This window comes from Hoplias malabaricus, chromosome 1, assembly GCF_029633855.1.
Source record: "Hoplias malabaricus isolate fHopMal1 chromosome 1, fHopMal1.hap1, whole genome shotgun sequence".
Taxonomy (NCBI): Eukaryota; Metazoa; Chordata; class Actinopteri; order Characiformes; family Erythrinidae; genus Hoplias; species Hoplias malabaricus.
Genome location: NC_089800.1, coordinates 7,424,212 through 7,436,923, shown reverse-complemented (window position 1 = coordinate 7,436,923; position 12,712 = coordinate 7,424,212). Strand labels below are relative to the sequence as shown.

Genomic DNA, 12,712 nt, shown 5'->3' with positions numbered 1-12,712 from the left:
GCAGCTGCAACTGAGCTCAAGGTCATCATGCTCCAAGCCAACTTTTTGTCATACATTCATTCATTATCTGTAGCCGCTTATCCAATTCAGGGTCGCGGTGGGTCCAGAGCCTACCTGGAATCATTGGGCACAAGGCGGGAATACACCCTGGAGGGGGCGCCAGTCCTTCACAGGGCAACACAGACACACACACATTCACTCACACACTCACACCTACGGACACTTTTTGAGTCGCCAATCCACCTACCAACGTGTGTTTTTGGACTGTGGGAGGAAACCGGAGCACCCGGAGGAAACCCACACAGACACGGGGAGAACACACCAACTCCTCACAGACAGTCACCCGGAGCGGGAATCGAACCCACAACCTCCAGGCCCCTGGAGCTGTGTGACTGCGACACTAACCTACTGCGCTACTGTGCCACTTTTTGTCATACAATATTAGCATTATTAATATTCTGGCTGAATACAATCAAATCACCACAGCAATTTCCCATCTGAGACAAAGTTCTGGAAAGGATATTTACGCACTGGACCTGAATGTGCCACCTCTGTCTTGGTATACAAACAATTTAGATATGAAATGTAGATGTAGAAATTAAGGATGCACTGATGTGAGAATTGTGGACCGTTAGCTAATATCCGTCAATGCTGACTTATAAACATTTAAATCATATATAAATGTAGTGTAAGTGCATCTGGATTAGCATTGAAAAAAAAATAAACCACACACACTTGCAGATGCTGACGAATTAATAAAATGCAGATATTTAAAGCTGTAGCTCAAATATATTGTAAATACTAATTTGAAATATTGGTCAAATCAACGCCAATATTTTTCCCTGTGCCACAAAAGAAACTCATTTAGGATTAGTGAGGATTGTTCATAATATTTACAGTATACACTAAAACATTTGGTGATATTTTCTAAGGCTTAGTTTGTATTGAAAATCCCTAACACCAAAAACAACAACAAAAAAGATTCACGCTTCAACAAAGCATGGCAACTTCATTCACTATACCACACACATGTATACACACGGACAGAAACACATCCCCTCCCATCTCTCATGTGTATAGAGCTCCATCTCTACAATACACATTCATGAATACACATACACACACCCATACACACACTCCCACTCTGACATGTTGGCAGCTAAGTCAGCAAACACTCTCCCAGTGCCATACCATTCTAAGTTGTCTGTGATAAATCCCATCCAGCGATCTGAGTGTCAGCTGATAGGCCTCGCTTGGCTCCGATGTGACATCATCAGGCGGCGCATTACAGCTCAGGGCTGCAGAGATGAGCATCGCGTAGAAAGCTATGAAGTCAAAGTGACAGCCTATTACATATGCCATTACAAGAGTGGAGCTCAAACTGAGCTCTCCAACGCACCAATCCAACTCCAGCATGCCACACTGCTATCTACAGTGGCCTAAGCTACATCCCATAAGACGCTCCCTGGATTTTCTTCTAAATGCTGAAATGAAACATTTTCCAGACTGGGCTCTTTGTGCATTCAGCATGATAACTTGTTTGTAAGTAGACACTTTCCAATAAAAGAGTGCAGCAGAGTCAGTTGCAAGCCCTAGTAAGTCAATCAATTTCTCAATGGATCAACTGGTCAATAAATCGAGGAATCAAAGAAATTTCACTGCTGCAGTCAAAGATCACTGGAACGACATATAGACAAAGCACTCGTTATATGTTCATAAACAGTAGAGAAACATCTGAGTATAGATACGGTTATGTTTTAAATTACAGTTGGATTAGAATTGTATATGTTCCATAAAAATAGGCAAATTTCATTATACATCATTATATTAATGTACTTAATATAAACCCCGAAAATCAATAACTGTGATTCCTAAATATGAGATTTTGAAGTTGTTAATGGTTGTACATATTGTTTATGACTGTAACTGTGTTATTTACAAATACACCATCAATAGTTCTTGTTGATGTAGTTACAGTAAAGCATTACCTGTTATTTTCAACCAAGCCTTTAGGTTTAAAGCCTATGAATCATTTGTCAAAAAATATGAAGGCAACCCGTTCAACATGTCACATCGAATAAAGTTGCGACTAGCATACAACACCAGGGTAAAGGCCAAGTTTTCTTTCAATTAGCAAAGTCCAACAGCTCATTAAGTTCTGTAGCCATTACCTTTTTCACAGCAGATTAATTTACATTTTTAACCTTGTGCCATTTTATTCTTGCAGAAATACAAACTGAACAGCAACTAGGTAACTCCAAATTTTACATAATTATTTAAAATATATTTTATTTAATTTTCTTGAAGTATGGTTCGCAAAGTCAAAAAAACTATTAGCTAATGGTTGTTTATTTTAGAGGGTGAACATCCTTTAATTAAACTGACTCCATCATTTTGTCAGGGGGAGTACCAATAGCATTCATCACTGATATGCAAACACCATGCTTTCCCTAAAATAGAACACGTAGAAGAGAAGTACAAATCCTAAACTATAAGTTATAATAATTTTACACAATGAGTCATTCTGAAAATTGGTGGATAAATAAAACCAAAAAACGGTGTGCTTTTAATGACAGTGGCACAATGCTTGAAGAGTTAAAACATCAAGAATTCATGCACTGCTCTGTCTAGCACTTTCCATCAGGCAAGTTAGAGGCGCCTTCCTCCCTCTCCCTCCATAAACAGATGGAGAGAGGCCCTTCTTACATCATCCCACCTTCTCCGCAGCCCCCGCGTTGCAACTTTGGGGGCAATTTTACAGACAAATTACACCAAAGGCCACGGTTTCAATTTAACAACCTGTATATCTGCCCTGCCTATTAGAGCAGGGGAATACATTCGTCAGTGTAAACGTGGCTGAAGCCTGAGCATGCCTGGGAGGGGGGGGGGGGGGGGGAACGAACGAAAGAAAGAAAGAAAGAAAGAAAGAAAGAAAGAAAGAAAGAAACAGAGAGAGAGAGAGAGAGAGAGAGAGATGAGTTCACACATCATGCCACAGCCACAGCTAATCGCAAATCTGTCCAGCATCAGCAATATTTTTGCCACTTTCTATCATAAATTTGACTGCCACTGCCTTGGAACGGTTAACAATCTGGAGAATTTATTGGCATATTGGCAGAGTGGAGGATGATAAGGGCTAAAACAACAGCAGCAAGCAGCTGGCTCAGAGATATGGGCCCGATAACACTGATACTGTATGTGCTCCCATACGAAACGCCTCCTCCTCTATCGCCCCCCTCTATCAAACTCTTATTACAATACTAAACACAAAGAAAAAAATGTAAGAGGGTTTTTTGCTTTGTTGGGGGGGGGGGGCAGAAATAAACACCAAATATATATTTATAAAGGAAAAAATAGAGAGAAAAGAAATCAGATGTAACGTTTTGCTGGCAAAAAACAAGAGAGTAAAAATACATAATTTATCACAGTATTATCAGGATATCCAGGCAACCTAATCAAGGAGCACTGAGTGACTATTTTTTGCCTTATCATCCAAAGTGGTGGAAACGGAGAGGGGAATTATCAGTCGGCTGCAGATTGCTGGGCTGGAATTTTAATGGTAATAATCGGGGCCTCTGATGGTATATCTGCCGGCCCTATCTTTCCCATTATCGGGCACTATCTCCCCAGTCATCGGAGCAAATTAATGGCGCTCTTTCACCATCTCCTTTTTATCATGGCTCCGAGAGCGCCCAAGGGGAAAGAATAAGCAAAATATTAAAATACTGCATAAATCACAATTTTAGATAACGGGCCCCAACGTATGCCGGTGTACGGGAGGTGGGAGGGGTGGTTGGTGGATGGGTGGGTGGCTGCTTGAGGTGGTGGGGTGTGGGGGGGGAGCTAGAACAGGCGTTAGACCTTTTTTGTCCTTCAAAACGACTGTGCCGCGCTGACTTTCCACCGAGTCGCCTCGCACAGCCTTTCTTCTCTTTGCTCCCCTCCTGCGCTGCTAGGGAGGACCACTGTAGGCTCAGCTTGACCTTTTCTCTTTCAAAGCCGAGCTCCGTTTCAGCATGGACAGCCGTGGGCCCTGACGTGGAAATGCTAATGAGGATGTTTTCAAATTTGGTTCATTTCTGGACATTTCTTTTTGTGTGTGTTTAGCTTTTTAAAACAAACTTGCCAAACTTGTCAAATAGTTTAATCAATAGCACAATCGAACTTAAAAACAAACAGCATCACAGACAGGGAAGGGTTCACTGCATTCTATAGATGAGTGTAAACACTCAGGAAACGAATGGGACTAACTTAATTCACTTCGATAACTTCTGCGGTGTACCACTGGCAAAAAAAAAACGTTTCAGCCACTGAACGGATATCGGTCAACTTATTTATATTCATTAATCACTATCTGAGGAACACACTAATTCTTTTGGAACCGATAAAATGTGATATTGTGTTCCCAATTTTATTGTATTTACGTTGTTATTATTATACATCCTTTTATTTTGCAACATTTACATTAAATTCAAACAGTTAAATATAGAACACAATTTAATTACTACATTCAAACACACACGTACAAGACACACACACACACACACACACACACACAGCCATATGGATATTGATTGGAGCACAGCAAAAATAGCTTCAACACTAACTCTGATCGAGGACAGTACAGAGTCAAATAGCCTTCTGGGAGAATTTAACCTGTCTTTCAGAACAATTCATGAGAGAGCTACCAAACACACACACACACACACACACACACACACTGCCTTCCCTACACACAGACGGCCTGCTTCCTCGAGGCCCTGCCACATATTAACACAAACATTTCACCTTTTCATTTCACAGTTTATAGGAATATATTAGCAATAATCGATTGCATGTATCAACCTTTTTTAAATTCGTATCCCAGTTACATTTAAATATATATATAGCTTTAATATCCTGAGATTTTGGAAACATCTGACCAATGAAGCCCATTCGGTCATTAAACAGCTGCTGTAAAATGCCACATTAGCTCACTGATGCATCAATGCTGGTTTTATACATTTTCATGCATCATTTAATAAGGGCTGTGTTAGGTTAGTAAATATTACAGCACGCTTTAGAAAAGTTTAAAAAAATGGTGACATACTGATGATTTAGAATTTGTTTAGTATTTGATACTATAAAAATACCAAATATAATGCTTGCAATATTAGACAGTATCAGCAGGAATAATAGCAGCATTAATTTACCACACTGATCATAGGCAAAGATTTGGACTTGAACACTTAATAATATGAGAACAATTATCACTACTGTTGTGTATAACTGTGTTATTTGAATATAGCAGGTGTTTGAAAATATATCTCCTCAATTACTTTATGTATGTGCGTTTGACAGAGAGAATTATTATCTAAAACAATGTGTGTGTGTGTGTGTGTGTGTGCCATAGCTTTCTGAGTTCACAGCTCAGATTCACTTAGCTATATAATCTTTGTCAAGGTTACACACATCCAAATTATTTCAAGTAGCTCCTGTTTCACACGTTTCGTGAGCCACCACGCTTAACTGTACTTCATATATATATATCGACAACTAACCAAGTAAATTCAAAAGATTAGTTTTCTCTTCTTTAGCTCCAAAACAACGCTGGTTTTGGAACACACGTGCAAAAAAAAAATCGCCCAGAAAATGGCTTTTATCCCATTTTACAAGTTCAAATAAAAACAATCCAATCAACGTTGCACGTGCGGCGCGCGAGAGGACCGTTACTCCAGAAGTGTCGGAGCAAAAAAAAAAAATTTGTTCTGCCCTACAGCTCGCGAGACAGCCGTTATTTCACACCCGTTACAAACCGAATTCGTTCGAATAAAACACACCGAGCTTCGCGCGCTCGCGCGCGAGAGAGAGAGAGCCATTACTTCAACCGCCGCTACACACCGACCAGGTTTGAGTTAGAAACAAGTGAAAGTGCAGAGAGACGTTACTCCAGTGAGCTCTCAATCCGAATCGGTTCGAATACAAAACTGGTCAGAGACTGCACGTGCGGTGCGCGCGCGAGAGAAAGCCGTTACTCCCCCAGCCACTGCAAACAACTTTTACGCTTTCTGTCAGAGAAAGACGGCAACGGGAAGAGGGAGAATTTGGTGGTAATAATGACACAAACTCACGTTTGATTTGCCGGGGGTTGCTCTGCTTTCTTCGGGACATGCTGCTCTGAGCTGCTCTCAGCGGGTCCAGGAGGAGCTCACCGGCTTCGGGTTCATCCAAGAGCGAAACCGTGAGGTGGGAGGAAAAAAAAAGAGGAAGGGTGTTTTTTTTCTGTTATTCACAACGTCTAAAGCTCCGGTTCTTCTATTCCTTTTCTCTCTCTCTCTCTCTCTCACGGCGTTTCACAGGCACGCTCTTGAATCTCTTCCTCTCTCTCTCTCTCTCTCTCTCCCTCTCTCTCTCGCTCGCTCTCTCTATTCGTCCTCCGAGCTCACGGTGAGGCGATCCGCTCGAACTGACTGGAGAGGTGAAGGCGTTTCGCGGTTTTGTTTTTGAAGATAAGGTTTGTGCCTTGCTGAACGCCGTACTCCACTCCTGCCAGTTTTTTTTATTTTTTTTACCTCAGAGCTCCTCCAATTAATTCATTCTTTCATTAATTGAGTTCTCTTCGCCGTCTCTTTGACTCCAGTACAGTCACACAACCACTCAAAGTAACATTTATATCTGTTATCTGCACAGGCTGATGCCGTGGTTGGACGATAAATTGTAGCTATTTGAATAATCGAGATAGCAAAAATGCGCGGGAAAACGGGAGCAGGTGAACTCGTTTACCTCATACATCACTGTTATCATGTTCAGTCACATACAGCTACTGAGTTTTCCAAATATATTTAACCACATATAACACTAACCACTCTTAGAAAACAGTTTTAATACGGGGTCTTTGTTATTGTTGCTATCAGAACAAAATCACCTATCTAAAAATAAAAGCAGCTAACTTAAGAGTGAAAAAAACATTTGTTAATGGAAGTCATTTTGGAGAATGACATGCTGATACACTGTAATACCCTCCTTACACCAAACATTTTTTTAAAGCAATTTCACTATTGCAAATACATTTCCCAACGTCAGAATACAATCTTGAGAGTTTTGCTAAAGTTGTGGCTAGCTCCTGCCTTCTCCCTTGTTTGGTTGTAAGGTATTCAGGATAACTGTCTGAAGTAGTTTTTATTTTTTGTCTTCTTCACACTCCGATAAAAATCAACTATGTTAGCATTATGATAAGTTTATAGTCTTGGCTCATGCAAATTGTGACCTGCAAGTCCCACAGTTTTGGCAAAATCATAGTCAGTGAATAAAACATTCCCTTTTCAGTGTCTTCCATTGACCTTTTATATTTAGAGTATAGGCCTGTGACCCTACAATCTTAGAAAAATCGTATCCAAGGAGCGATTATACTACAGGCAATGATTAAATGTCACTCTCAGAACAAAACTTTTACCTCCAAAAACTGAGAAGAAAAAGAAATAAACTTTTATTGCAAGCCATTTTCAAGCATTCCTTTAGCTATAATGATGAAATGTTGATGCATTTTAAAGGGCAGCTGGCATTTTAAATTCACATGGAAATCTGGTAAGCAACAAATCGAAACGATTTGAAGTGAATAACAGCCAATATATAATGGAAAGCATTTTTATTCACCTAATAAAAGATGATAATAATAGGTATTTCAGCCCTATGTAAAGTGCACTCCAAAAATGTTGGCCTAAACAGGATTAATTCCTGAGGTGTTAAAGAACTGTGCACACTTTTGAAACCATTCAATGCATAAATGGTTCTGTGTGGTGTTATACTTTGGTACTGTGCGTGGTCTTCTAAAAACCTTTCAATTTTAACTCATTTGAAAAAAGCTGTGGGATATGAAGATATTTAAGATGTTTCTGGAATGATAAACATGGATGTAGATTCTCTAAATTATTATCCATATAATCCAGATACTCACTGAGGAAAACACTGAAAATTAATATAAAATAAAACTAATATCCAATGCATTGTATTTCAAATGTGCTGCTTAAATTTGAGACTTAATTTATGCTACTTATGCTAGTTCTATCATTTTATATGTTAGTGCTCCCACAAAAACCTCAGACTTTGAAGAATACATATTAAAATACATTTTAGTGTCTAGTTTATAGGTATATTAATCAATTATTAAGTAAAGGTCCTTCATTTAGCAATTATTAATATGAAAATTCACATTTGTGGCCTGTATAAATGTAGCCATATATTAATTTAATATGTTAGGAAACAAAAAGTAATATAAAGTTACACAGAATATTTTTAGACCTTAATGTTCTTTTCTGGTAAATATACTTTCAAATCAGCCCCAGAATTTGATGTTTAGACTTTTTTTTATATATATACAGTAGTCTTAGTGTTGTTTATATGGATAACAGTTGTTATATCCACTATTGGATTAAGTCAGTCCAGTAAATTAAATGTGTAAAGTCTATTTTTGTCATGTTAGAAATATAGCCTCAGTTATTGTTCTAAAAAAAAGTGTAAATGTGTAAACAATATTAAAAAATGTTTACAGTACTTTGCAAAGTCAGAGGTTTTGTTTATATTTTAGTCAAATTGTACAAGGATTTATTTTTTAAAAGAAGTATAGTACATATACAGTATACATCTACACTCTAAAATTTAGGGGAAATTCAAAAGAAAGAAGTGGAAAAGGATGTTCTAAAACTGGAGTTAATATCGTTTCTATAGATACAGACAAAAGGGAACCCCTAACAACTGCAAGATCTGGTGCCACAACAAAACTGACAAAATTGGATAAACATGAACTTTTTTAGAGCCTTCTTCCTTCAGAAACAGGAGAAAAGCTCCACTCTTGTCAAGTCTGAAAACATCCACACATGTTTCTATGCATTCTTTCACTGTGGGACGACACATTGATGTTCTGGGTCTGAAAGAACGCGGACCTGCCAAGAAGCTGTTACTGAGAAGAAAGAATAAAAATAAAAAAGACTAACCAAACAAAGTAGGGTTCAACAATGAAGGACCACCACACAGCCATCAACATCTGTGAATGTGTTTGAGATTATTTAAATCATAAAAAGCAGAATATGTAACCAACCCTTAAGACTGAACTTTGCATATGTGGAAAAAACCCATCTCATATTTTTCTCAAATATTTCTTTGAAGCACTGAAAGCAAACTCCAAAATGAAAGTAAAGCTGTTATTAATGCAAATATTGGACACAGTAAATAAATAAAGAAAGAAAAAAATGTTTTAACGACCTCTGTGTAACTTTTTGTTAAATATTATTTGTTTGTTTTGCTGGCTTTGAAAAATGCCCATTTTGAGTTAAATACCTGGAGAGTGGTCTCTGACATTGTATTAAATATCAAAAATGCTGCTGGCTTTTTATGGGGATGTTCATGTTGTTAACATATGGCTGCACTTCTGTTCCATTGTAGATTGTAATATTAACAATGATCGTATTTTTGTTCTTACTTTCCTGAATGTTATAGAACTACTTCTGTCTGAATGCAGTTACTATTCTGGTCTGTTTTGTTGTTTCTTATTTAAACTCTGACGCTTTACATTTCAGGGCTCCCCTCTAATGCGTAAAACACATGCTCGGTGTTTAAAATCAGCACAATAATTTACCAATCACTTTGTAATTGCAATATGTTTTGCCAGAGTTCAGTTCTGTCATTCATTTATAATCTTTCAGTGGTCTTTTAGAGTTAAGATTGGGTGCGTTCATCCTAGTTCAAACAGTAAGTGAAAAACCAACTACAGTCATATAATTGGCCAGCAAAATGTAGTGGTGATGAATAGTTTTTCTCTGAAGCGACAGCACGTCTACTTGAATCAAGCCTCTGTGTTTTTTTTATGTGTGTGTGTGTGTGTGTTTTTTTTTCTGTACTCTTTCCACCACTGGCTGCACACATGATCCAAAACAATTTGGGGGCTCAATTTGGCATCACCAAACTTTTGCAACAATTTGGCACATTTGCATGCAAGTTATTTTTGCTCTTCTCGCACACATCCAAAATAAGAAATAGCTTGAGTGAACTTCCAGCCTTGAGCCCCGAGACTTTTTCTTTATTATTTTATCCTCCCTCCATGTTTGGTCTTGCATAGAGTGAAAATGTGCTCATATATATTCGAAAAATCCAGCAACTTCCACGTCACCGAAAATCCCCTTTATCATCATTACTCAGATTTTAAGTATCATTCCTTAAACAGTTGCAGGGACTGAAAATCGCCTTCTTCAATTAGCCAGTTGAACTGCCAAGTAAGACAAGCAAGTCGCGTGTGAAATTATCTTGTAACCCAATTCCAGGACTTTGGAACGGAGTCGGAAACTACGGCATAATTTCGAGGGGTTAACTAGTCAACGGTGCTGCACCTTGAGGAAGCTTTTATCTGCCTCGCTCCAGTCTGCCTCTGCCTCCCCTACCCATAACAAGCTGGCAAGAGGAGAAGTCTCTCTCTCTCTCTCTCTCTCTCTCTCTCTCTCTCTCTCTCTCTCTCTCTCCAGTAAAGGGGTTGTAACTGTGCCACACTAGAGGAAACAGAGATCCAGTGCAACTTCAAAGCTACTTTAGCTTTCTGCAGCACTGGGTTTGGCTCTTTCTTTATTTCTGAGCTCCAAAATCATCAACAAATATAGATCTTTTAAAAAAAAAATGGCCGTACTCTATTCATAGAAAACGGTACTCTACAGGTACAACCAAAGTACCTCTAAATTAGTACAAAGATAGTAGTATGTTTAAGGTACAATTGTTTTCCTCAGTGTAAATAATAACTTTTTTAAATAGAAAAAGATACAGAAAAAATAGTTTGGATTCAAATCAATGTGTCTGTATAAAATATGATACAAACTAAAGGTACTGAAGATGTACACCTGAGGTAAACCCCAGTGAGTTTTTAGTTCACTATTTTCTGAAATTCTTTGGCTAAAAAATAACAGATGTATACAAAAGTTTGGGTTTGATTGTTGTGCTTGTCTTTTCTGAGTGAACAGAAATTAACCCAAAGTGTTCAAACTCTAGCTTGTGATGTTGCTAATGTGTTTTCATCAAGTAACGTTTTTAAAAAGGTATGTGGAATTAAAATTTGTTTTCAAGACAGGCTGTATGAGGTCAGAATAACTTTAAAAATAGAATTGCAATATCTTAAAACATAAATAAGACAATAAAATGAAATACAGTAAAACTGGACAATCTAAACCAATATAAACTCACTAACAGAATTAGCAGACCCCAGTCTATACTTCGTAAACCCAGTGAGCAAAATGGCAGTACTCTAAAAAGCATTTGGTTATTTTATTCAAAGACTTACTCTGGTGTTCTGTTTTGTTTTGATAACAAAACATTGACTTCTGCATCCGTGCTTCAGGTGTTGAAGGCTGGACTGCTTAATGAATGAGATTTAATGCAGAACAGAAAATTATTAATTCTTTCATTCATTTATTGTCTGTAAGCACTTACCTAGTTCAGGGCTGCGGTGGGTCCAGAGCCTACCCAGAATTATTGGATGCAAGACAGGAACACACCCTGGAGGGGGCGCCAGTCCTACACAGGGCAACACACACACACACACATTCACTCATACCTATGGAAAACTATGGAGTCACCAGTCTGCCCACCAACGTGTGTTTTTTGGACCGAGGAAGCAAACAGAAGCACTTGGAGGAAACCCACACAGACACAGGAAGAACACACAAAACTCCTCATAAACAGTCACCCGGAGCAGGACTTGAACCCTACCTGCTGCGCCACCATGACGCCCCCCTGGGGTCCCTGGAAATCTTTGATTCCTGCCAGACAGCTAGCTATGGAGATAGCAAATTAGAACAGGTAATTTACATGTCAGACTTAAAGGCACAGTATTGAAAAAAAACAGCTTTAGAAAAATGTCACACAAAATATAACTGATGTAATTCGAACTTAGGAAAGACATTTATGGGACTTTCAAAATATAATGATAATTATAATTTATAAATGTTAACCCTGGAAAGCCATAAAATGCATGATTCTGTCACCTCAGTTTTAACCAAATCACTGATAGTCCTTCATTGTAGCCAGTATGTCGACACTTCTCTTACCTCCACTTTATTTTTCATTTCCCAGAGCCACCTTAAATACTGTACTTGAGCAAGGAAATGTGAGGGTTGCTGTAGTATGCTGGTAAATGTCAGAGAATCTTCATTTATTCAAGCTTTTTATGTGGTTTGTGCATAAAGTGTGTGATGGAGGAGAAGGATAGACTTGACCTTGCTCTTCTCGTCCCATCCAGTCATCAGCATGCACGGCCATTTAAATAAACCTCCGCCTCTAAATTAATTAACTTCCTCCAGGCGATATTCTTCACCCCGTGACCCGTTTTTTTTTTTTCCATCACTCAAGGTTGGATTACATGTTAGAAGCCATATTTCCATCCTGTAAAAAAATAAATAAATAAAAAGAAGAAGCTATAGGCAAAACAGCCATGAATTAAAAAGAGGCAGTTTTAAGCAATCAATAATTGAATCAAAAGGGTGGTGCTGGGTGAGATATAATTGCAGGTGCGGCGGGATGGAAGCGAAGGCCAGATCATCTCCAAAACTAAGGATGGTTCACCTTGTATTTTCTTGTGTTTTGTTTCAGGGCGGATTAAATGAATCTGTGAACAGCAGAGCGGCCAGTTAAACACCTGCTGTAAAAAAATCACTGTCGAATAATTCACCGCACTGTTTACACACTGCTGATGTCATTGGCC

At 38.5% G+C, this 12,712-nt stretch overlaps 1 protein-coding gene across 2 annotated transcripts in view; it reads right to left on the bottom strand.

Moving 5' to 3' along the window:
* zfpm2a (zinc finger protein, FOG family member 2a) overlaps positions 1 to 11,430 on the bottom strand; it is a 198,515-nt gene extending 187,085 nt beyond the window's left edge. The window contains exon 1 of one of the 2 annotated variants that reach the window (XM_066645304.1): positions 11,294 to 11,430. In XM_066645304.1, the coding sequence (XP_066501401.1) occupies positions 11,294 to 11,339 (46 nt within the window). In that variant the 5' untranslated portion in view covers positions 11,340 to 11,430. Of the gene's footprint in view, positions 1 to 6,110; positions 6,227 to 11,293 lie in introns of those variants that run through there. The other variant, XM_066645310.1, reaches the window with a different exon arrangement.
* Between the last annotated feature and the right edge of the window lie 1,282 nt (positions 11,431 to 12,712).